The 22,751-nt window shown below is 54.3% G+C and overlaps 2 protein-coding genes across 2 annotated transcripts; one reads left to right on the forward strand and one right to left on the reverse strand.

Annotated features, from left to right (window-relative positions):
• The first annotated feature begins 2,100 nt into the window (after positions 1-2,100).
• On the forward strand, positions 2,101-19,361 carry B3GNT3 (UDP-GlcNAc:betaGal beta-1,3-N-acetylglucosaminyltransferase 3). Its single transcript, XM_070416396.1, has 3 exons — positions 2,101-2,234; positions 14,212-14,920; positions 16,513-19,361. The coding sequence occupies exons 2-3, from the start codon at positions 14,336-14,338 to the stop codon at positions 17,062-17,064; spliced, it is 1,137 nt and encodes a 378-aa protein (XP_070272497.1). The 5' UTR covers positions 2,101-2,234; positions 14,212-14,335; the 3' UTR covers positions 17,065-19,361.
• A 1-nt stretch (position 19,362) lies between these two features.
• Positions 19,363-22,695, reverse strand: INSL3 (insulin like 3). The gene is made up of 2 exons (XM_070416398.1): positions 20,768-22,695; positions 19,363-19,915 (listed from the first exon to the last, which is right to left on the reverse strand). The coding sequence occupies exons 1-2, from the start codon at positions 20,955-20,957 to the stop codon at positions 19,698-19,700; spliced, it is 408 nt and encodes a 135-aa protein (XP_070272499.1). The 5' UTR covers positions 20,958-22,695; the 3' UTR covers positions 19,363-19,697.
• Positions 22,696-22,751: the final 56 nt, after the last annotated feature.

Consider the following 22,751-nt stretch of genomic DNA (forward strand, 5'->3'; position numbering starts at 1 on the left):
CTGAATCCCTCAGCTCATGTCCCCGCCCCTCACCCAACCGCAGTATAAAAAAAAGCGCCCCCCTCCCTGTTGGCGTGAATCCACGTGCCCTGTCCTTGGGGGGTACGTGGGTCTCCCGGGGACACAATAAACCCTTTCCTTTTCTTTCTTTTTCTGATTCACTGGACTCTCTTTATTTCCTACGCCGCCTCCTGAGCCACCTAACCTAACACTGACAAGGCCAAGCCTCAGTTTCCTGAGGCCTGCAGGGCTGGTTGTATACAGAACCCACTTCCTCCGCCCTGAGTGCAGGGTTAGATCTGTGGACCCACATCTCCTGACCCCAACGTGTGAAGATTAGAAACTTCTGACTCAGACAGACACAGCTCCGGGTTGGGGTGAGGGGGTTTCAAATCTTCACTAGCCTCAACCCCAAGAATCTTCCCATCGGGCTTGCCACTTCCGGAATCTTTCCGAATGCTAGACCGTAGCCTCTGATGTCTGGGGACTCTGTTTTTAGGGCTCACAACTTTCCAAGCGCTTACAGAGACCTGAAGAACCACTGGGTTCTGTTGTATCGCAAATCAGCGAGCTGGACAAGAAGCCTAACGAGCCAATTGGTTAGGAGTCATCTGTATTGCGTGCAGTTCAGAGCAGAGTACTGTTAGGTTAGGTGGCTCAGGAGGCGGCGTAGGAAATAAAGAGAGTCCAGTGAATCAGAAAAGAAAGAAAGGAAAGGCTTTATTCTGCGTCCCTGGGCGGCCCACCGACCCCAAAGACAGGGCACGTGGATCCGCACCTACAGGGAGGAGGGCGCTTTTTTTATACAGATGTTCAGTGAGGGCCGGGGAGCACGCGCTGTGGGAGTTCCCGCCTCGGGGCTCGTCACGTTTCCAGGTGTCGTCATCTGCCTGGTAGCTGACCAGTTAGGAATTCCAGGGCGGGACCGGTATGGACCGGTATCTGCGTCACCGTCTACCTGGTGCACTGGCCTGTTACCGATTCTAGGAAGCGCCCAGTATCTACCTCACCATCTGCCTGGCAGAGGCATGCACCAGCTCCTGGACCCCCTGTCGACCTAACAATTACCTCTGTCAAATCATGAGCAAACACAGGAGGGAGTATTTCCTTTTTTATATCCTCCTCGTTCTTTGTGTAAGACAGCTTGTAACCTTGAGTACATACTATAGCTAATCAAACACCTGTCATATCTACACAGACACCTTGTAACTTTGAGTACATATTATAGCTAATCAAACACCTGTCATATCTACACAGACACCTTGTAACTTTGAGTACATATTATAGCTGATCAAACACCTGTCATATCTATACAGACACCTGTAACCTTGGATGAACAAACACGTGGCGGAATATGTGAATTACTATCAGTATCAGTGTATCAGCCCCTTTAGATGGCTGGCTTGCAAGGTCAGACAGTTCAGTTTATCTTTTCTATTATTCGAGCTAAAAAACAAAGTTATATTTTATAGAATAAGAGATTATAAAAAAATAACAGAGTAGCCCTGGCCAGTTTGGCTCGGTGGATAGAGCATCAGCCTGCGGACTGAAGGGTCCCAGGTTTGATTCCGGTCAAGGGCACATGCCTGGGTTGCGGGCTTGGTCCAACCTGCAGGAGGCAGCCCATCAATGATTCGCTCTCATCATTGATGTTTCTATCCCTCCCTTCCTCTCTGAAATCAATAAAAATATTTAAAAAAAAAATAAAAATAACAGAGTAGTTCAAACAGCGGTTTTAAACATCCGTTTTCCCAAAGGAGAGACCACTGTGCTTCAGTTCAAACTGCCTCCTGCCCCCTTTCAATCCTCTCTTCACTGGACACACGTTGGACCAGCGCTGGGCGGGCCCTGGGCCCGGGACTGACAAGGCGCGGCTTGCACACCACCAGCGGCGGGGAGCTCACTACCCGTCTGTGGGTTGGACTCCAGGAGCACCGTGAGCCTTGGAGGACCGCGAGGCCAGGAGAAGGCCGGCGCGGGAAACAGCGGCCGCAGAGGGGAAGGGGCGGGGCCGGGGAGGGAAGGAGGAGGAGCCGGCGGGGCGATCTCGACTGGGCCACCAGGAAACTCGGCCCAGCTGAGGGTGCGGGTGCCGGGAGGGATGTGCGGGCGGGAGGCGAGGCCCGGAGGGAGACGGGGAGGCGCCAGGCATCCGGGCTCACGCCCAGGTGGAGCTCGTCCTCCTCATCGCCAGCGAAGAGGAGCAGCGGTCGGAGGCCGGTCCGTGTCTGGGGGTGAGTGTCGGGGTTCCCCGGGGTGGAGCCCCCGGGGTGGAGGGAGGAAGTGGGACACTAGAGGACCTCGGGCAGGTGCCTGGGGTCAGATCTCCGCGCGCATTGACTGTGGACCTGCGAGGAGATCCCGGAGCCCACCCCCTTACCCCGTCTCACACCCCTCCCACTCCCCGTGGTCCTCACTCATCCCTACGAACCCCGGCTTCTCCAAGGCGCACCCAGCGGGGCTGGGCAGGAAGTCTCCCCCACGCCAGCGGAGAGGGGAGGCCGAGGCCACCTGGGTCTCTGGCATCCCCGAGCCCTGCACCGTCCCTCCCGGTGGACAAGCGAGGTGGCCCGGACCCCTGCCCCCACCTGCCCTCCTCCCAGGATCGGGGGGACCTGAAGGAGGAGTGGAGGGCTCTGGCCGGTACTGTTACTGTTGTCTCATTGTGGACATCGTTAGGGGCACTGGTTGGGAGGGTTTGGGCAGGAAGAGCACCTGGGGCCCAGGTGGGGCTTACAGTGGGGCCTTGACTTAGGAGTGTCCCGACTAACGAGTTTTGTGAGATACCAGCTGTCTCTCCGCGGATTTTTTGCATTGAGTTGATAGAGTAATTTGAGTTAAGGAGCTCCTTAACGAGCTCGGTCTCAGAACGAATTAAACTCGTAAGTCAAGGCCCCACTGAAGGAATTGCTGCCACCCCAGCCTCGTCCATGGCCCCCGCCATGCCAGGCACTGGGCACATTGAGACCTGAGGGCCCCAGCCACGACTTCCCCTGGGGTTCAGATCTCTGCTCGGCCAGTGCCTCCCCTGTGGTTTGAGCAGGTTGCTGCTGGCTCTTGACGTGACTCGGTTTCTCCTCTGTGAGGCAGGACAATGGCCCAGCTCCCAGGAGGATGTCCAAGGTGTTCAGCAGGCAGAGGCTGTATGATTAGGGTACTTCTGGCCATGGGGGGCCTCAAGTGAGTGACCTTAGGTCTCTGAGTTTCACTTTCCCTAGGACAGTGATGGCGAACCTATGAACTCATTTTTTTGGTTGATTTTTCTTTGTTAAATGGCATTTAAATATATAAAATAAATATCAAAAATATAAGTCTTTGTTTTACTATGGTTGCAAATATCAAAAAATTTCTCTAGCCCTGACCGGTTTGGCTCAGTGGATAGAGTGTCGGCCTGCGGACTGAAGGGTCCCGGGTTCGATTCCGGTCAAGGGCATGTACCTTGGTTGCGGGCACATCCCCAGTAGGAGGTGTGCAGGAGGCAGCTAATCGATGTTTCTCTCTCATCGATGTTTCTATTTCTCTATCCCTCTCCCTTCCTCTCTGTAAAAGATCAATAAAATATATATTTTTTAAAAATTTCTCTATGTGACACGGCACCAGAGTTAAGTTAGGGTTTTTCAAAATGCTGACACACCGAGCTCAAAAGGTTCGCCATCACTGCTCTAGGAGGTCAAGCGGAGCTCATGGTGCGGGTGAAAGTGGTGAAGGGGAAATCAGTCAGTGAGCCCTATGGTTATCACGTGGGAGCCCGGGAACTTCAACCATCACCATCACTATCGGAATAATAACTATTATTAGTATAATCACAATTACAGCATTAGCTAGTTCCCAACCAACTTTTCCTCGGGATTAGGCTTTTTTTCCATGGCCACTTTCCAGGTGGGTAAACTGAGGGTCCTCCACCCTCCCCAGTCCAGGGCTTCCTGTGGCCCAGATCTGGGGTTCAGGGTCCAGGGGGAGCTGGTCAGGTTTGGAGCCAGCCCTGGGACCACCATTTCCTCCCACTGCCCTTTGAGCTTCCAAGGCGTGGAGGCTGCTGCCACACCAGACATGGCTGAGGAGGTCATAGGGACAGGTGCGGCCTGTGTCAGACAATGATTAGGCTCCAGTCTGGCCTCGATAAGTGGCTAATATTTAGCCAGGCCAGCCTGGCACCTGTTCTTCCTCCCTCTTATCCCAAGTGTGTGATGACCCCAAGAGTGTGGGGAAACCAAGAAGGGGCCTCAGAGGTGATCTGCTCCAGGGCAGACGCGGGGAATCCAGACAAGCCAGTTTGGCCCCAAGAGGTAAAATGCCACTGGGTGACTTCCTGCCACTGCATCTAAGGTCCAGATTGGAGCAGCGAGCAACATGGCCCCTCTCCTCCCCCCCCTGTGAACCAGGAAGGATGCCCGTTGTCATCCCTCCTGATGGGAGTCTGGCTGGGCTTGATTGCTCCCCGTGATGAGGAGCTCACCACCAACATAGCAGACTAAAGGAGGTCCCATCAGGTGGTGGTTAAAGGCAGGATTGACCTTTCTTGAATGAGTTCTTTGACCTCTCTGGCCTCAGTTTCCCTGTCCGTAGAATCGAGGCCACCTCGGCCTTCCCTTTCAGTGTAGGTGTGCGCATGTATGAGCACCTGGAGGCCGCACGCAGGACCTGGTGTGTCACCTCTAATCCTGACTGCACTGCTCATTGTGTTCTCATTCCTGACATTGATCTCTGGGTGACACAGAATAATGTGAAGATTGCAGGGCTCTAAGCACAGGCCTAGCTTAGAGGAGGGTCCTGACCAGCACGAAGGCGTGGGGGTCCTTCAGGAGGTTCCCACAGGAAGGCACCAGGAGGCCTCAGTTTCCCCAACTGGGAAATCGGCCCAGAGATGCCCGTTGAGGCTCAGCCGGGGCAGGGCTGGCACTTAATCAGGAGCCTCAGATTCCTTCCTGGACTCCTCCCAGGAAGGCTGGTTTGCTATAGGGGAGGACCAGCTCAGTCAGTGAGTCACTGTGTTAGCCTTGGGACGAGAAGCGGAGAATGCGAAGGTCTAAAGGGTGCGTGCCACCCTTCTTCGTCACCCAGGTGTTCATCAGTGTGGAAGTGCATGTTTGCGTAAATCCACCTGCACACATGGTTTTACTAAAGCAGAATCTGCATTACACACCTTTCTAAAGAATGACCTTGCCCTGGCTGGTTTGGCTCAGTGGATGGAACATTGGCCTGGGGACTGAGGGGTCCCGGGTTCGATTCCGGTCGGGGGCACATGATTCTTTCTCATCCTTGATGTTTCTCTCTCTCTCCCCCTTCCTCTCTGAAATATATATATATATATATATATATATATATATATATATATTTTTTTTTTTTTTTTAAGAAGAATTATTTTTACTGGTGTTTTATTTCTTCTTTCTTTTTTTCTTTTCTGCTTACAAAAGCCACTCATGCTCCTTGTGAATAGGGACCAGCCCATCACCACTAGAGGCCAAGCCGGTAAAAAAATGGTGAGGGGTCACCCTCAGATCCGCAGGCCAGAGTCCAAATCCCACCAACCCCTTGGCCTCGGTTGGCTGTGTGAGCTCTGGTAGGTGGGCGCCCTCTCTGTGCCCAGTTCACTCCCTGGGAACTGGAACCTAGGGGCCCCGTAGATGGCTCAGTGAGAGCCACAGGGACTCATCCACAGGCAAGGGGTTAAACCCTCCCCTGCAAGTGCCCCGATTCTCATTCTTGAGTCCCCAGAAAATGGTCTTGTTCACGGCCTCGCTGCCCCCATTAGCACATCAGCCCCGTGAGCTCAGCATGTCTCTGTCAAGTGGTCTGCGTGCCCAGAACCTAGACCAGGGCATGGCTCGGACCAGATGCTCAGAGGCGTCATGAGTGTACACGTGATCGTGGTGGCTGATGGTGATATTGTCATTGTTGCCACTTCATAAGCGAATGACAGAGTAAAGGCCACTGCTTGGCCTCCAGCCTGTCCCAGGACATAGGTCATTGGGCACACAAGTAGGGTTCTTCCAGATGCTTCTGTCACCCCCACCCTTCACCTCCCCTTTCAGCAGCCCAGAAACGTCCCATGCCCCTATCCGAACCCCAGGGGACTGTTGGTGAACGTGCAGGACCAATGACCACCACAGTGAGGCTGATACTGAGCACCTGTTGGGGGCTAATTGTGAGTTGGCAGCTGACACCCTCCAACTTTGCAGGCAAGGATTCCAAAGCCCTGGGGTACCAGGATGTCCTTCCCCAGGGGCACCAGGCTGCTTCAAGGGCACCAGCTGCTGGACAAGGAGGGCATGAGCTGTTGTTTTCCTGGTTTGGAAGCTGGAGGCACTCAGGCCTGTGGGTCCCTGGAGCTGGAGTGAGGTTGGGGAGGGGGGCGAGCATGTGTCTGATGGGCCTGGAGAGGGACCCAACACTCACCTCCAAGCCTTCGTTTCCTCATCTGGAAAGTGGGAGCGTCTGGTTGGGGTCACCCTGAGGCCTCCAAGTCAGTGTCAGGCAGGTCCCCATGGTCTTGAATAGCACAGGGTGCGGAGGGAGCAGGGCCAGGCCCCGAGGGTGTGAGCACTGGGGTCCTTGCCACCTGGTGTCTTTCCACACACCCCATGTATCTTAGCCTCCCTGCCTTTCTGGCCTCCCCCATGACAGTGACAATGACAAGGTGAGGAGCCCTAGCTGGTTTGGCTCAGTGGATAGAGCGTAGGCCTTTGGACTGGAGGGTCCCGGGTTCGATTCCAGTCAAAGGCACGTACCTCAGTTGCAGTCTCGATCCTGGGCCCTGGTTGGGGCGTGTGCAAGAGGCAACGAATTGATGTGTCTCTCTCACACTGATGTTTCTCTCTGGCTCTCCCTCTCCCTTCCACTCTCTAGGAATCAATGGAAAAATACCCTTGGGTGAGGTTGACAAAAGTAAGAAAGAACAAGGTGAGGACAGAGTTGCCTGGAGCCACACATGCTTGAAGCCTTCCCAGGCCTTGGCTGTTTTCTGAGGGTTAAGACAGATGTGTGGCCAGGGCACTGTCACCAATAGGGACGCTAGCCGAAACCGATTTGGCTCAGTGGATAGAGCGTCGGCCTGCGGACTGAAAGGACCCAGGTTCGATTCCGGTCAAGGGCATGTACCTGGGTTGCGGGCACATCCCCAGTGGGAGATGTGCAGGAGGCAGCTGATCGATGTTTCTCTCCCATCAATGTTTCTTACTATCTATCTCTCTCCCTTCCGCTCTGTAAAAAATCAATAAAATATATTTTAAAAAAAAATAGGGACCCTAATGCTGCTGAGTGGTCAGTCCTTTCCATATGCCTAGTGTGTGATTAATATTCAACAATTCATTAATATTTAGTACTGTGTATAATACAATGAGTCATGAATATTTAGTGACTGTCTATATTGGTGCCTCGGGGCTGTTCAGTGGCTTGTTCCTATTCATTGTGACAGTATTAATACTTCTTGGTGCATCATGAATGTGCCTGGCAGCTATTAATCGTTGCTTTACAACTGTGTCATGTATTGTAAATACTGGGTGCCTCCTGCATATTTAGCGAGTCATTAATATTCAGCCCTTCCCTAACAATCAGCACGTCTTGCTCATTAAAAACTTCCTGAATATTTCAGTGTTGTGAATGTGGGGCCCGTTGGCACATGAGGAATATTTAGAGTGGGGAATATTCAGTGCCTCTCGGTCCTGCCCCCTGAATCCAATGCATTCTTCAAGGCCACCCCACCCCCACCCGCCATGGCAGCTGTCACCTTCGGAGGAACGAGGCTGAAGTGAAGCACTAAATGGCTAGCATGTGGGTCATTATATCCTTACCTCTGGCAACAAACACCAGTGAGCAGCAAGTGGGGGCACAGCTGTTGGCATAAGACCCCTGGCCCACCTCTGGGGTCCAGGCTGGTTGGGGAGATGGACAGGAGAGAAGTGGGTAGATCTGTCCAACAGTGGCGAGAGCTGCAGAGAGACGCAAAGCCAGAGCATGGTATGTTAGCTGGGAGGGTCAGCTTCCCAGGAAGTGACTGGGCTGAGTGCGAAGACCAAGGGCAGGAGGGCAGGGCTTCCCAGGAATCGCAGTGCAAAGGGCTGGGCCTGGGCGGTTGAGGAACCGTGAAGAGGTTAGTGTGGCTGGACCAAATGAGAGGCGGCTGAGTTCCTGGTGGTGGGGAGATAACAGGGGAGGCGGGTGCCCGAGAGCACCCACACCTGGCAGAAGCAGCCCAAGAGGTTCTTGGCCAATGGAAACACATGGCTATTTTGTTGGAGGAAGTGGGTTCTGGTGAAATCCTACCAGGGCACTGAGGGCAATCAGCCCAGAGCAGGATGGCCTGTCTCAGCCACGCCCTTTGATGCACAATTGAAAGTGACAGGTGTCTCAGCTCTCCCACATCCTCATGGGGAAACAGACTCCCAAGGCGAAGCAACTTGCCGAGGTCAGCTCGGGGCAAAGAGGCAGCACACAACAACGAATCTAAATCTTACTTTTCTGCTCCCTGCTCATACACCCTCCATGGCCCGCCCCCCTGCCCCCCAGGAGACAGTCCCACTTCTCAGCATGGCATTCAAGGTCTTTACAGGGTCTGGCCACACATCCCCTAGCCTCAGAAATCACCCCTTCTCCAAATTCTACTTGTCAGCAAAATATACTGTTTGCAATTCCTTGAATATGTCTTATTTTCCATGCCCTTAGTGAACTCCTATTCATCCTTCAAAGCCTCAGCTTCAGTATCCTGGTACCTTCTTCTGGCCCAGCCCTGATCCCACCGGTGTCTGGATTTATCTCCCCTAAAGTAAGGGTTTCCAAGGGGCCAGGCTCAGGGTTGAGGCTTCTTGGGTTCCTCAGATCCTATTTGTTAAATAAATGAATGATTTTCATGTGTGTGTTTTGGGATAAGAGCTGCTGAGACCGTTAGGGCTGAAGTACCTGCAGACAAAATGGGTCGTTTCTGTGGTAATGTGAAGCAAGCACTTGGGACAACCCCTGAGTCCATTTCCCCATTTATAAAGTGGGGTGAAGGCTCCCCCAGAGTTGTTCAGACCCTGTGAACTTCAGACTAAACAGCTATTTGGTCTTCAACCAGGCTAGTTGTTCTGTTTTACAATGAGACCTGGAGAGGATGGACAGCAGGATCTTGGGTGGGGATCGGGGACTCGAACCCAAGCCCGAGAAGAGCTTCTTGTGGCCCTAGAGTTGCTACCAAGAGTCATTCCTTCCTTGCAAAGCCAAGCCTCGAATCTCAAGGTCTCCCACGGCAGGTGTGGGGCCCCAGCCCCTTCAGACAGTGAAGGCCTTGAGGACAGGTTAGTGACTACCTGGGCACAGCCCACAGGGGCACCTGGGCCAGTGAATCGTCAGCACTCTCAGGCCTCCCAAAAGGGAGGCCCCGGGGTTCTTTCTCAAGCCAACCTAGCTGTGCGATATCGTGAGGTTGGCGTCATTTCCTGATTGAGGTTTTAAGAGACCATGAGTTAGCAGAGGCCCTTGGTGGATGGAAAGGGAAGCAGATCTTGGGTGCATTAATGGAGGTCTAGTGCAGGGGAGAGGAGAAGCCAGCCTCTGACGAGTTCTTCACTCCATCAGGAACCTCATGGGGGCCTGCAGGGTGGAATCGCCCTGGGATCCCTCCGTTTAGAGAAAGGATAGACAGACAAGGTGAGAAAAAGTTGAGAATGCAGACAGCCAACAAAGGGTGTTCCATATGCAAAGAGTTCTGACAAATAAAAAAGAAAAAAAAAGAATGCAAGGAAAGGAACAGGCATTAATGGAAATAATTGAGGTTCTATTTTGCCCTAACTCTCTGATCCCCGTCATACGAGCCATTATATACGTAATTGTGCTACCTCCTCTCAGGCTTTTCCCCTCCCCAGCCCTCAGGTTTGGCTGAGTTGTAACTATTTGTATTTGCAGAGGTGTCTTCCTTTGCTTTGGAGCCCTTGTTTAGAACTTACAGAATGCACTCCCAGTGAACTGATCCTTGGCCATTTAGGTTTGATTTTTTTTATTGAATACATGTTTAATAAACATATAAATAATATATAAATAAGCAGTAGTAAATCTCATAAATAGTCCATATGGTGAATTTATATAAACCTATATTAAGACTCTTTGCTCAGCCCTAGCCGGTTTGGCTCAGTGGATAGAGCATCGGACTGTGGACTGAAAGGTACTGGGTTCGATTCCGGCCAAGGGCACATGCCCGGATTGCAGGCTTGATCCCCAGTAGGGGCCGTGCAGAAGGCAGCCAATCAATGATTCTCTCTCATCATTGATGTTTCTATCTCTTCATCCCTCTCCCTTCCTCTCTTAAATCAATAAAGAAATATATTTTTTAAGAAAAGATTCTTTGCTCACTCCCTAATTCTCCTTTTCTGACCATCCTTCATCTTGAGTTCTCCATTCTGGTTTCTGTTGGTTTAGACCAGGGTTTCTCAATGCTGCCAATGTTGACATTTGGGGCTTTTATGTAGCAGGGCCGCATAATGTGAAGCGGCACCCCTGGCCTCCCACACCGCCACCCCACCCCACCCCACCCACGCCATGATAACAAAAAATGTCTGCAGACTTTGCCACGCGTCCCTGAGGGCAAACTCTCCTCCAATGGCTTGGGAGGAGGGTTTTTAGGTGCGTCCTTGTCTCCCAGCCTTTGGGGTCTCCAGCACCCCTGTGGCAGGAGATGCTGTGGCATCTCTCGTCTGACTTACTATTTGGTGGCTCCGTCTTTCTGCTGTAGCTCCTGAGGTCTTCCCTGTGCCACGCCGGCACAGCCAAGGGTGATCCCGAGTCGGGGGCGGGGGGGGGGGGGGGGGGGTGAAAGGATTAAGGAAAGACAGACAAGAGAATAAAAGCTGGGTCTCGGTGGGACGCTGCCTCCCTGATGAGGAGACAACGACAGCCCCCACAAGCCGTGTCTTTATTTTATAGCAGATGCCACGAGGCAAAGTAGGGGCGTGATCACGTTGTTTACAGCATTCTGGTGAGCTCCAACCTCACTTAACTACATGCACCTGAACTCTATCACAAGGCACGTGGGCTACGTGTTTGGACCATAGGTTCAAGCTTACAACCACAGCCGTTGGCTATGATTGTGCTGGGAGGGCCCTGCCCTCCAGCTGGGACTTGCACGTGGCAATGAGAGGACCCCGTCCTTTCATTAGTCCGAGGCTTGAACCTGGCCAAACACCGTAACCTCGCCCCACACTTCCCCATCCTTGGAGCTCAGAGATCTGCCCGTCTGCCCAGAGGGCTCCTTGGTCATCGCCTACCTGGACGCGGGCCACTCTTCAGCGCGGGAAGAGGTCCTTGTAGGGATTCAGTTCATTCTTGTGTCACATTCATCAGTTCACAGTCTCATCCCCAGACGGTTTGCCTTTTGGGTCTCCCAAGTCTGCCTGCCAGAAGCTGAACCCCGGGGAACTGGCAGCCGCTCCAGGGATGCCACGGCAACAAGACAGGCTCTGTGCCCCCTGCAGGCAGGCTCTCCAGCTGGTTCCCACCTCAGGGCCTTTGCACCTGTTGTTCCCTCCCCTGGGGCACCTTCCCCCAAACCGCAGTCCTGCTGGCTCCTCCACACGCTCACAACCCAGCTTCAATGTCATCCAGCCCTCAAAATCCAGACCTGCCGCCAGACCCCATTTTCTCCCTTGCCTCTTGTTGCCTTGTCTCATTTCTTCTTTTTTTTTTTTTTTAATACATTTTTATTGATTTCAGAGAGGAAGAGAGAGATAGAAACATGAATGATGAGAGAGACTCATTGATCGGCTGCCTCCTGCACGCTCCCTACTGGGGATGGAGCCTGCAACCGAGGCATGTGCCCTTGACTGGAATCAAACCCACGACCCTTCAGTCCGCAGGCTGACGCTCTATCCACTGAGCCAAGCCGGCTAGGGCACCTTGTATCATTTCATCAAGGTTTTTCATTCAGTGTTTGTCCCCCTTGAGAGTATTGGTTCCATAGCGGCAGAGACTTGTAGGTCCTTTGTACCTGTTCACCATGTGTGCCCAGCTCCCTGGAGGCAGAGTACAGACACAATAAATATTGACTTCAATGAATGTTTTAATCCTCACTCGAGGATATTTTTTTCACTGATTTCTAGAAAGAGTAGAAGGGAGGGAGGAGGAGGGGAGAGAGAGTCAGAGAAAAACATCAATGTGAGAGACACATCGAATGGTTGCCTTCTGCATGTGCCCCTACCGGGGCTGGGGAACCTGCAACCAAGTACATACTCTTGACCAGGAATCGAACCCCAGACCCTTTGGTCTGCAGTTGGCTGCTCCAGCCACAGAGCAAACCGGCCAGGGCCGTCTACACATTTAAATCCAAGAGCCACCGCTCTGAAACAATGTCCCAGGCGTGACTAGGATCACGTTGCGCGGTAATGGGTTCTTTTGTGCATGAACGACTTTCTGCAGCAGTTTTAATGCCGACTGGCTCAGTTTCCCACGTGCACTTTTGTTTACTTACAGTGACTGGTGAGTGTACGCATCTACGACACCTATTTAGTATAAATTTAAAGTTACAGCAATACATATTAAAAACCTTCCTGTGAAATTAAACTTTCATACATACTTCTTTTTTTTTTAAATCCTCACCTGAGGATATTTTTTCCATTGGTTTCCAGAGCAAGTGGAAGGGGGGCAGGCAGAAGAGAGAGAGAGAGAGAGAGAGAGAGAGAGAGGGAAACATCGACATGCATCAATTGCTGCCTCCAGCATGAGCCCCTATCTGGGCTGGGGAACCTGCAACCGAGGCACATGCCCTTGACCAGGAATCCAACCTGCAACCCTCAGGTCCACCAGTCACTGCTCTAACCACTGAGCAACCGGCCAGGGCCATACATACTTAATTTTATTTTTAAAAATATATCTCTTTATTGATTTCAGTGAGGAAGGAAGAGGGAGAGAGAGATAGAAACATCAATGATGAGAGAGAATCATTGGTCAGCTGCCTCCTGCATGCCTCCTACTGGGGATCGAGCCCGCAACCCAAGTATGTGCCCTTGGCCTGAATCGAACCTGGGACCCTTCAGTCTGCAGGCCGACGCTCTATCCATTGAGCCAAACTGGCTAGGGCACATACTTCATTTTAATTACACAAACATGTCTACATAAGTAAAAACAGGTAAACTAATCTATTAATTTTTTAAATATTTTATTGATTTTTTACAGACAGGAAGGGAGAGGGATAGAGAGTTAGAAACATCGATGAAAGAGAAACATCAATCAGCTGCCTCCTGCACACTCCGTGCTGGGGATGTGCCTGCAACCAAGGTACATGCCCTTGACTGGAATCGAACCTGGGACCCTTCAGTCCACAGACCGACGCTTTATCCACTGAGCCAAACCAGTTAGGGCAAATCTATTAATTTTTTAACATATGCGTTTGGAAAACCTACTTTATTATATAACTAGAGGCCCAGCACACGAAGTCGTGCACAGGTAGAGTCCCTAGGCGTAGCCTGCGATCAGGGCCATCTTCCGCCTGCTCACCAGTCCCCAGTTCCGCCACCCACCCCGGTTCCCTGTGGTTCCTCATTCGCCATCCTGCAATCAATCGGAGCCTGCAGGCCGGGGGGAGGGACCAAGAGGTCTGACCTTCCCGCCCCACCACCACCCACCCTGGTTCCCCATTCGCCATCCAGCGATCGGAGCCTGTGGGCTGGCGGGGGAGTGGGGAGGGGGGGGTGGGGGGGCAGAGGGGAGTAGGGACCGAGAGGTGGTCAGTGCACCTCATAGCAACTGGTTGAGCAGTCGTTCTGTTCTGGTAGTTACGCCATTATGGTTGCTGGGCTTTTATTGTATAGGATAGGCTTTCAGATTTAACAGACACTGCTCGATTGGCCCGTTATATAGTCAAGAAGAATGGAATGGTTGTATCAGAATCCCAGAGCTCAGAGCTTCCTAGAGGGGCAGGTGAAAGGGAAGCAAGAAGGATCCCAGCAGCTCTCAACTGGTAGAAAGGGAGTTCTCTGCCCCCACCACCCCTCCCGCATCTGGGAGGCTCCCGGGCCATGCCGGGGCAGGGACGTGAGGACCAGGTGGGATATGGAGGGGCGGATTCTGGGCAGGCTGAGTGTGGCGGGCTCCCCTTGCATTCCTGTGCCTCAGCTTTCTTTATAAACAGAATCCCCGGCAACTGTCAGAGTCAACCTGGCCTGGGGTGCTAGAGGAGATGGGGTGTGGGGGACTCGATGGGGTGAATGTCAGTATTTTACTAACCTGAGCAACTGTTCACTGCAACAGGTGTTGGGGCCCGCAGGCGTCTCCGGCAAAGTGCTTGGCGCATCCTGGATCGTCAGTGAATGGTATTCTCCCCAGGAGCCGCCCCGGGGTTCCCCTTGGACCAATCCCAAACCTGGAGACCACGATGAGGTGTTTCCGGTCCTTGCGGACAGAGACGGTCTTGGCCGTGGTCCTCTGCACCTTCTCGCTCCTCTTCCTCCTCCTCAGTCTGCACACAGCACCGGCGCCGGCCCCGTGCCCCCGCGCGCGCCGGGAAGAGCTGCCGGGCACCCGGGGGGCCGTGACCTGGCCCCCTCTGCCCTCCCGGCCCCCGCCCGCCCCCTGCCGGGCCAACACCTCGGTGGCCCAGCTGCCGGACTTCGCGGAGCAGCCGCAGCACGTGCGCGACTTCCTGCTGCACAGACACTGCCGCGACTTCCCGCTGCTGCAGGACGCGCCGCTGAACAAGTGCGCGCAGCCCGTCTTCCTGCTGCTGGCCATCAAGTCCTCGCCCAGCAATTACGAGCGCCGCGAGCTGGTGCGGCGCACGTGGGGCCGCGAGCGGAAGGTGCACGGCGTCCTGTTGCGGCGTCTCTTCCTGGTGGGCACGGCCCCGGAGCCGAAGGAGGCCCGCAAGGTCAACCAGCTGCTGGCGATGGAGGCCAGGGTGCACGGGGACATCCTGCAGTGGGACTTCCACGACTCCTTCTTCAACCTCACGCTCAAGCAGGTAGGCTGGCGAGGCGGCCCCTGTCCTTCCTGCCCAGGTCACCAGCATCTCCTCCGGGGGCTCCGAGAGGACCAGCAGACCCGTCCCCCCACCCTACCCCCTCTACTGTCTACATGGCACCCGTAGTCCATTTCCTCTCGGGGGTGGGGGTGGGGGGTGGGGCCAGAGGTTACAAGCCTGGCTCTAGGGGCCGGATGACCCAGGCTTAAACTCAGGCTCGGTGTTGCCCTTAATGATGGTCCACCCCTCTGTGCCTCAGTTTCCTCATCAGGGAACGTGGGCTATTAATCGGACTAATCCACCTGAGGGCTGCTGTAAGGATTACATGAGATGAGATTAGGCACCTGGACCAGTGCCAGGCTCTCAAGTAATATTGGCAGTGGTGTGGGGGGCGCGGGTACTGGACAGAACGCCTCTTGTTTATTTGGTCTGGTTCTGTCTCCCCATGAGGTCTAGTCTGTGCAGTGAGTACTCAATAAAGACTTTTTTTTTTTTAAATCCTCATCCCAGGGCATGCTTCGAGAGAAGAAGTGAGGGAGGGAGAGAGAGAAGCATTGATTGGTTGCCTTTCGTATACTCCCCAACCGGGGATAAACCCACAACCCAAGTATGTGCCCTGACCAGGAATTGAACTGGCAACCTTTGGGTGCCTGGGACAATGCTCAACCAACTGAGCCACTCTGGCCGGGCAATAAAGACATTTTTGATGGACAAGAACCCATGGCAGGTAGAGAGAATCCGCATGCAGAGCAGGAGTTGGCGGCTCCAAGGGTCGAGCAGGTTGGGGGTGGGGTAGAGCAAGCTGGGTGGAGATTCAGTTCAGGTTCCTGCTCCTCGTAGGTACAGACAGGTCTGGGTTCAGATCTCAAGGAGCTACTTCTGTGTTATGTGACCTTGCTCAGGGCACCGTCTCTGGACAGCCTGTTTCCTCATTTGCAAATGGGATTGCAGACCACAGGTACCGCTTGTGGTTGCATTAGGGATTCAAAGCAGGGCAGGCCCTGAGGACATGACTTGGCAGGCAGCAAAGGTTATGATGGAGGAAACGGAAGCCAAAGTAAGCAGAGCGCCAGAACCCCTCAACATGCCACGATCTTAACCCAAAACACCGAAGGGCATGGTAAACATTAACTTAGACATGAATCTAGCCCCCGTGAGGCATTGAGCCCACAACGGCTGCCCGGAACATGGCCGGGTAGGAGACACAGCCCCCACCCAGGGGGGACCCAGAGTCTGGCAGGGGAGGTAGATGTTCAATGACAACCACACAAGTAATTATATGACAGCAGCACTCGACCAGGCAGAGTGGGAGGAATAGCAATAAACATAAATGTGACCATTTTCTTGGCGCTTTAACAAACATCATCTCCATGGATCCCCCGCAATCCTGCAGGCAGGTCCTGAGTGGAAAGTTAGAAACTGAGGCACAGAGAAGAGCAGTTGGTGGTTGAGGTCACCCCACAGGGTGGGGAAGGGGGGGCCTTGAACCCAGGCTGGGTTGACTGGGGGACACATCCTCCCCTGGTCTCAATGGCCTGGGGAGGCTGATGGTCCCCGCCCTTCAGCCCACATGCCCTGTCCACCCCCTGCAGGTGCTCTTCCTACAGTGGCAGGAGACTCGGTGCACCAACGCCAGCTTCATACTCAACGGGGACGATGATGTCTTTGCACACACGGACAACATGGTCTCCTACCTGCAGGGCCACAACCCTGACCACCACCTCTTTGTGGGGCAACTCATCCAGTACGTGGGCCCCATCCGGGTCTCCTGGAGCAAGTACTATGTGCCCAAGATAGTGACAGAGGAGGAGCACTACCCGCCCTACTGTGGAGGCGGTGGCTTCCTGCTGTCCCGCTTCACGGCGGCGGCCCTGCGCCGGGCGGCCCCCGCGCTAGACCTCTTCCCCATCGATGATGTCTTCCTGGGCATGTGCCTAAAGCACGAGGGCCTGAAGCCCGCCTCGCACAGTGGCATCCGCACTGCCGGCATCTGGGCCCCCTCGGCCCGTCTGTCCACCTTTGACCCCTGCTTCTACCGGGACCTGCTGCTGGTGCACCGCTTCTTGCCGTACGAGATGTGGCTCATGTGGGAGGCACTGAGCCAGCCCAACCTCACCTGTGGCAAGCGCAGGCAGATCTACTGAGGGGCGTCGGGGCCCTGGCCCCTGGGCTCCTGTCTCCACCCCGCAGGAGGGGGGAACATTTTCTTCCCAGAAGAGACCTTTGTCCTCCTAGGGCATAGGGAAGTGCCAGGGAGGGTTTGATGAATGAATAATTTTGTTTGTTTGCTTTTTTTTTTATACATATAAGCTTTTATTTATTTTAGGGAGAGAGAGAGAAAGGGAGAGGGAGAGAGAGAGAAACATTGATTAGCTGGCTCCTGCGTGCCCCCACTGGGGCTTGAGCCCGAAACCCAGCATGTGCCCTGACCAGGAGTCAAACCGGCGACCTCTTGGTGCACGGGGCAGTGCTCAGCTAACTGAGCCACACTGGCCAGGGCTGATTTAGTGAATAGCTTTGTGGCAAATTCCTACACATCCTTCAAAACTCACCCAGTACTGCTCAGACCAGATTCATCATCCTTCCTAGACTCTCAGCGCTTCGGCCAGGGTTCCAGCTGCTGCTGCTGCTGCTTCCAGCCCATTTGAGTCCAAGTCCCACATCCCAGCCCTAGCCGGTCTGGCTCAGTGGATAGAGCGTCAGCCTGTGGACTGAAGGGTCCCAGGTTCGATTCCAGTCAAGGGCACATGCCTGGATTGCAGGCTGAATTCCAGTAGGGGGTGTGCAGGAGGCAGCCAATCAATGATTCTCTCTCGTCATTGATGTTTCTACCCCTCTCTTCCTCTCCCTTCCTCTAAAAGCAATTAAAAAAAATATAAAAAAATAATAAAAATAAAGTCCCACATCCCAGCCCCAACTTGATCATGGACTGGCCCCTAAATAGTGGCCACATGCGTGGATTGCAGGTAATCGTGAGTGAGGTCTGGCCATGGTTCACAGCCAATGGGGAATTCCCGAGGTCGCATGCAGCTGAAGGGAGAAGCATTTTTCAGCTAGAGGAAGGGCCTTGGACCCTCAGATGGTAGGAGGGGTCAGAGAGGCCATGAATGGGACCGCCCCCTCCCTGCCTGTGGTATTAACTGCTCTGGTGGTGGAAATAGTGGCCAGAGGAGGGGGCAGCGGTCTGTCTCAGGCTGTGAAGACTCGCTCTGGAGTACCCGGCAGGCCCCAGGCCCCACACCTGGGATCCCCAAGAACTCAGGAAACAGTACTGGGACCAGCGGGTTCTTCACTGGGCTCAAGGCCACACAAACACTCACCCCAGTGCCCTGAGAAGGAGGAGGTTCAGATCCTCGAGTGGCCCTGAGCTCTTGGGGCCCAGGGCTGCCCCCCCGCCCCGAGTGTCTTTCTGATTAGGGAGATCTAAGCTAACTGGTGAACCCTAATCCTGCCGGCCCTGACAGGTGTCTGGGACTCGGTCCTCCCAGGCATTGGGGCGGTGGCGGGGCACCTCAGGCAGCAGAGTACAGATGGGGGAGTGGGTCCTCAGGGAATAAAATGTTTGTTGAAGACCTGGCGTCTTTTTTTTTTAAGTTATTTACAAGTTTTAACTCAGGTCAATCTACATTTATTTATAAAAATCTCATTTCCAATAGAAAAGATAGACCTGCAGGAGTCTCATTCATGCTGATCTGACCTTACCTCATCCCTGCTCACACACCCACCATGGCTCCCACTTGCCCTAAGCTTATATACCCCAAGTCTGACTCTCACTACCAGCTTGGTGACAGTCTCGGGAGAGAAAGGCACGGGTTGAGTCTGCTCCTGTCTGCAAGGGACACGGGGCCCACCTCAGGCTCCTGCTTCTGGCCAGGCCCCTGCTCAATCCCACCCAACCTCCTCTCCTCCCGTGAGGACTGTGCCTCTGCTGTCCTCTATCCTGCCTCCTCTCCCTTTAAGTAATTATTGTGCACCTATTGTGTGTTGCACACCTTGCCCGGTACTCTTTCTCCCAAACCCATGGGAAGGGTCAGCAGATACAGACCCACCTTATAGCAAGGAGGTTATATCATAGGATCCCCATCCCAGGATGAAGGGAGGATGCAAGTGAGAAGAATGGTCAGAACTGAATCAATAAATATCCACTGTGACTAACTTAGGTGTGTGTGTGTGTGTGTGTGTGTGTACCGTTAAGTGGGCATTAAATGACATTAAGGCCCTCCCAGGATTTGAGTCCTGCACCTGGCCATTCCCGCCTTGTCTGATCTTGGCAAGCAGTCATCTCGCTGGGCCTTAATTTCCCCATTTTTCCTTGTGATGACTCAAGTTGTCAAACTCCTAGAAGTGTTGGTGGGGCTATGGCTGCCAGGGGCCAAGCCCATGTGAGGGCTGACCTAGGCTGGTCCCTTTTTCTTGAGGAAATGCCATAAAGCTGCTTTGAATTCTGCAGGAGTTTTATTTATTTATTATTGGGGAGACAGAAAGATGGGGTTTCACAAGTGCAGAGAGGGTGGTACCTGGGGCTACTTGGAGGTGAGAATATTTGGCCCTCCGTGTCTGACATCACTGTAAAATCAAGGATTCTCCAAGCCAGGGTGGTGGGGTGCCCCCCCCTGAGTTGAGCCCATAGAATTTGGGTGACCTAGGGTAGGTGGTGAGTACCCTGTCCTAGGATGTAATCAACAATCCCCCAGATATGGGCTTTATGGTGCTGTATGGCTTCAGGAGGTCACCAAACCAGGGTCTCTGACTCCCCGAGGCCCTGCCCTAGGAGGGCTCAGTGGGGACAGAGGGTCAGTAGGTCTTGCCAGGTGCAGCCGCTGAGGCAGCAGTGGCGGGCAGGGTTGGTGGCAGTTGCCCGGCGATGGTGGTGGTGGTGGTGGTGGTGATGATGAGAGGCCTGGGGCAGGGGCTGAGGGTCGAGTACCAGCATTTGGTCCTCGGCCACCAGGCCATGGAGGAGATGTCGTCCTTCCAGCCATTGCAGCAGCTCACCTGGGGACAGGGTAGAGTTCAGCATAGATAGGGGACCCCAGAAGACACCCCCACTCTGTGTGCACACCCCTGCATGCTCACATCCTGCTAAGTGCCCCCCCAAACACTCATCATGCACACAAATAGCGAGCACTTATTAAGTAACTACTGTATACCGGGCACAGATTTCATCAACCATCCAGGTGTGTGCACGTTTGACCCACACTCAAGCCCCTCGCAGTGCACACACACATGTGCCACCCATCACATGGACGCACAGGCACTTCCCAGAGTAGAAGACAGCAGAGGTGGCATGTGACACACTTATGCGCATGGGTGTGCAGACAGTGGGTACACATGGACACAAGCACGCCCCTGGATGAGCACACACAAGTAGCATGCCCTCAAACCCCCTCCCACTGCCCCCACCTGCCAGGTGCACCTCTACACACCTGTCTGCACCCATGTCACACAGACACACGCACACAGAACACGTGTGTGACACACGTGCGCACAAACCTGTGTTACGCCCTCTGCACCAGGGCCAGGGCTAGGGGAGGAGAGTGAGCGCTGGTAGCGCCAAAACAATCAAAATAAATCCTGTCTTAATGCAGTAATTTTAAAAAATCAAAATTAATACAAAAATGCTCGAAGATCACAATCCTGAAGCGGTAGAGGATCTGACTGCACTTGCAAGACTCTGCCGCTAGGCCTCGCGCCGGTTCCCGCCCAGCGGGGAGAGCATCCTCTGCGGCCGGCAGGTGGACCCCGGTCCGCCCCGCGCGCGTACCAACCCGCCCGCGCCCTGAAGCCCACACGCACCCCGTGCCCACTGAGAAACCCAGGAACACGGCCCCCGCCTGCGCCACTTACGGTCTCCGCCAGCCACTGGCCTCCCGGTCTCGGGGGACCAGCGCGGGCCCCCACACACTCGCACCAGCGCGCGGACGAAATGGTGGCCACACAGCTTCTCCGGCCCCTCCGGGGTGGGCGCGCGGCCCAGCGTCACCACCAGGGCCGAACTCAGCAGCACCAGCGCCCAGGGGAGCGGGCGGGGGTCCATGGCGGCGGGAAGCGCCTGAGCCCAGCGGGCACCCGGCTTATAGGCTCCCAGCCGGCCCAGCTGGGGGCCTTGGAAGCAGGGGGAGGCCTGTGAGAGGGTCAGGGTCAGGATCAGGGTGAACCCAGCGTGAGCCCTGACGCTGTGCTCTCTGTTGTAATGCTAGCGCCTGACTTCATGAAGCTTTGATTGTGGAGGCAGCCGCCCCCGTGATAGCCATTGCCACAAAGCGCTCGCCTGCCCAGCAGCTAGATGAAGCGCAGTTGCCCTTCTCCGCGAGGCTCCTGTCTGAGAGATCTTGGTTGATTCTGGTAACTGGCCATTTGGGCCCCTTGCTTTTCCTCTTTGATGCTTGAAATGACCACTCTTACGTTAGGCCCCAATCCTCAACGCCCAGACCTGACCATGCTCTCCCGCCACCTGCCACTGGGCTGTGTGGCCCCACGTGTGTTGTGTCATTTCCAGGTTCTAAGTAGATAATAAACCTTTATTTTCTCAGAGTTCCCGGATGGTGACTGATGGCGTCTTGTCCACTGCGCTGGTTATTGATTGGCTGAGAGGGACACGAAACGGCAAGGGTCTCTCTCCCTGGGCAGGGCCTTGGGTGTCCCCACCTCAAGTGGACTGCTGGCTGAGGAGTCTTTATTATCATTCCTAACTGTTTGAAAGAAGTGAAATAGATAAACTGAGAAATAATTTCATGGGGTGAGGGTGGCGCTCAGCCAGCTGAGACCGGGGATATCTGGAGTCTTGTTAGGAGGGTGCACATAAGGAAACTGGCTCGGAGAGCAGACCCCACACTTGCCCAAGGTCGCAGGGGGCTGGGCCCTGGGATGGGGGTGCTGGCTTGCTCTGCCTCTCTCACATTAGGGTCCCCTTGGGCCGGGCAGGGACCGAAGGGCCCAGACAAGTGTGGCTGCATTTGCTCAGCACCTACTGGGTGGCACCCTGGTGCCCGGGAGGCCACAGGACCCTGTTTTACCAAGAACGGAAGCTAAGGCAGAGAGAGCCTGAGCCGAAGAGCTGGTCTTGCTCAAGTTTAAAGCGGCCCTGCAACCCTGACTCACTCCACACTTTTCACCAAAGCAGGTGGCTCTTCTCACCGGTTTGGCTCAGTGGATAGAGCATCGCTCACTCCACACTTTTCACCAAAGCAGGTGGCTCTTCTCACCGGTTTGGCTCAGTGGATAGAGCATCGGCCTGCGGACTGAAAGGCCCCAGGTTCGATTCTGGTCAAGGGCATGTACCTTGGTTGCGGGCACATCCCCAGTAGGGGGTGTGCAGGAGGCAGCTGATCGATATTTCTAACTCTCTATCCCTCTCCCTTCCTCTCTGTAAAAAAAAAAAGAAGAAGAAGAAGAAGAAGAAGAAGAAGAAGAAGAAGAAGAAGAAGAAGAGGCTCTTCCTGGGCTGAGAGATCTCTGTCTTTGCCTCTCTCCCTCCCTGCCTCTCTCTCTCTCTCCCTCTCCCTCTCTGTCATTCTCCATGTCTTTCCAGCAGTCCTGAGGAGCACACAGGGGACTAGCTGGCCCTCCTGATGTCGAACCCCTCCCCTCAGCCTAGTTCTTCCAACCGGGCCTTCCCCTCTGACCCACGCAGAACAGCCTGTTCCCTCCACCCTCCAAAAGCCTGTAATCAGCTCCCCAGGACAGAGCCGAGGCCAGCAGCTGGGGCTGGGGGAGGGCTTCTGTCCTCCAGGGCCCCAGCCAATGCCCTACCCTGCTGTGTCTCCTCCTGCAGCCTATCCCAAGGCGCCCTCCCCCCCCCCCCCCCCCCCCCCCGCCTGTGCCCTTCAGG

Source organism: Myotis yumanensis, unplaced genomic scaffold (assembly GCF_028538775.1).
Source record: "Myotis yumanensis isolate MYYU_CA2020_CCGP unplaced genomic scaffold, mMyoYum1.0.hap1 SCAF_5, whole genome shotgun sequence".
Classification (NCBI taxonomy): Eukaryota; Metazoa; Chordata; class Mammalia; order Chiroptera; family Vespertilionidae; genus Myotis; species Myotis yumanensis.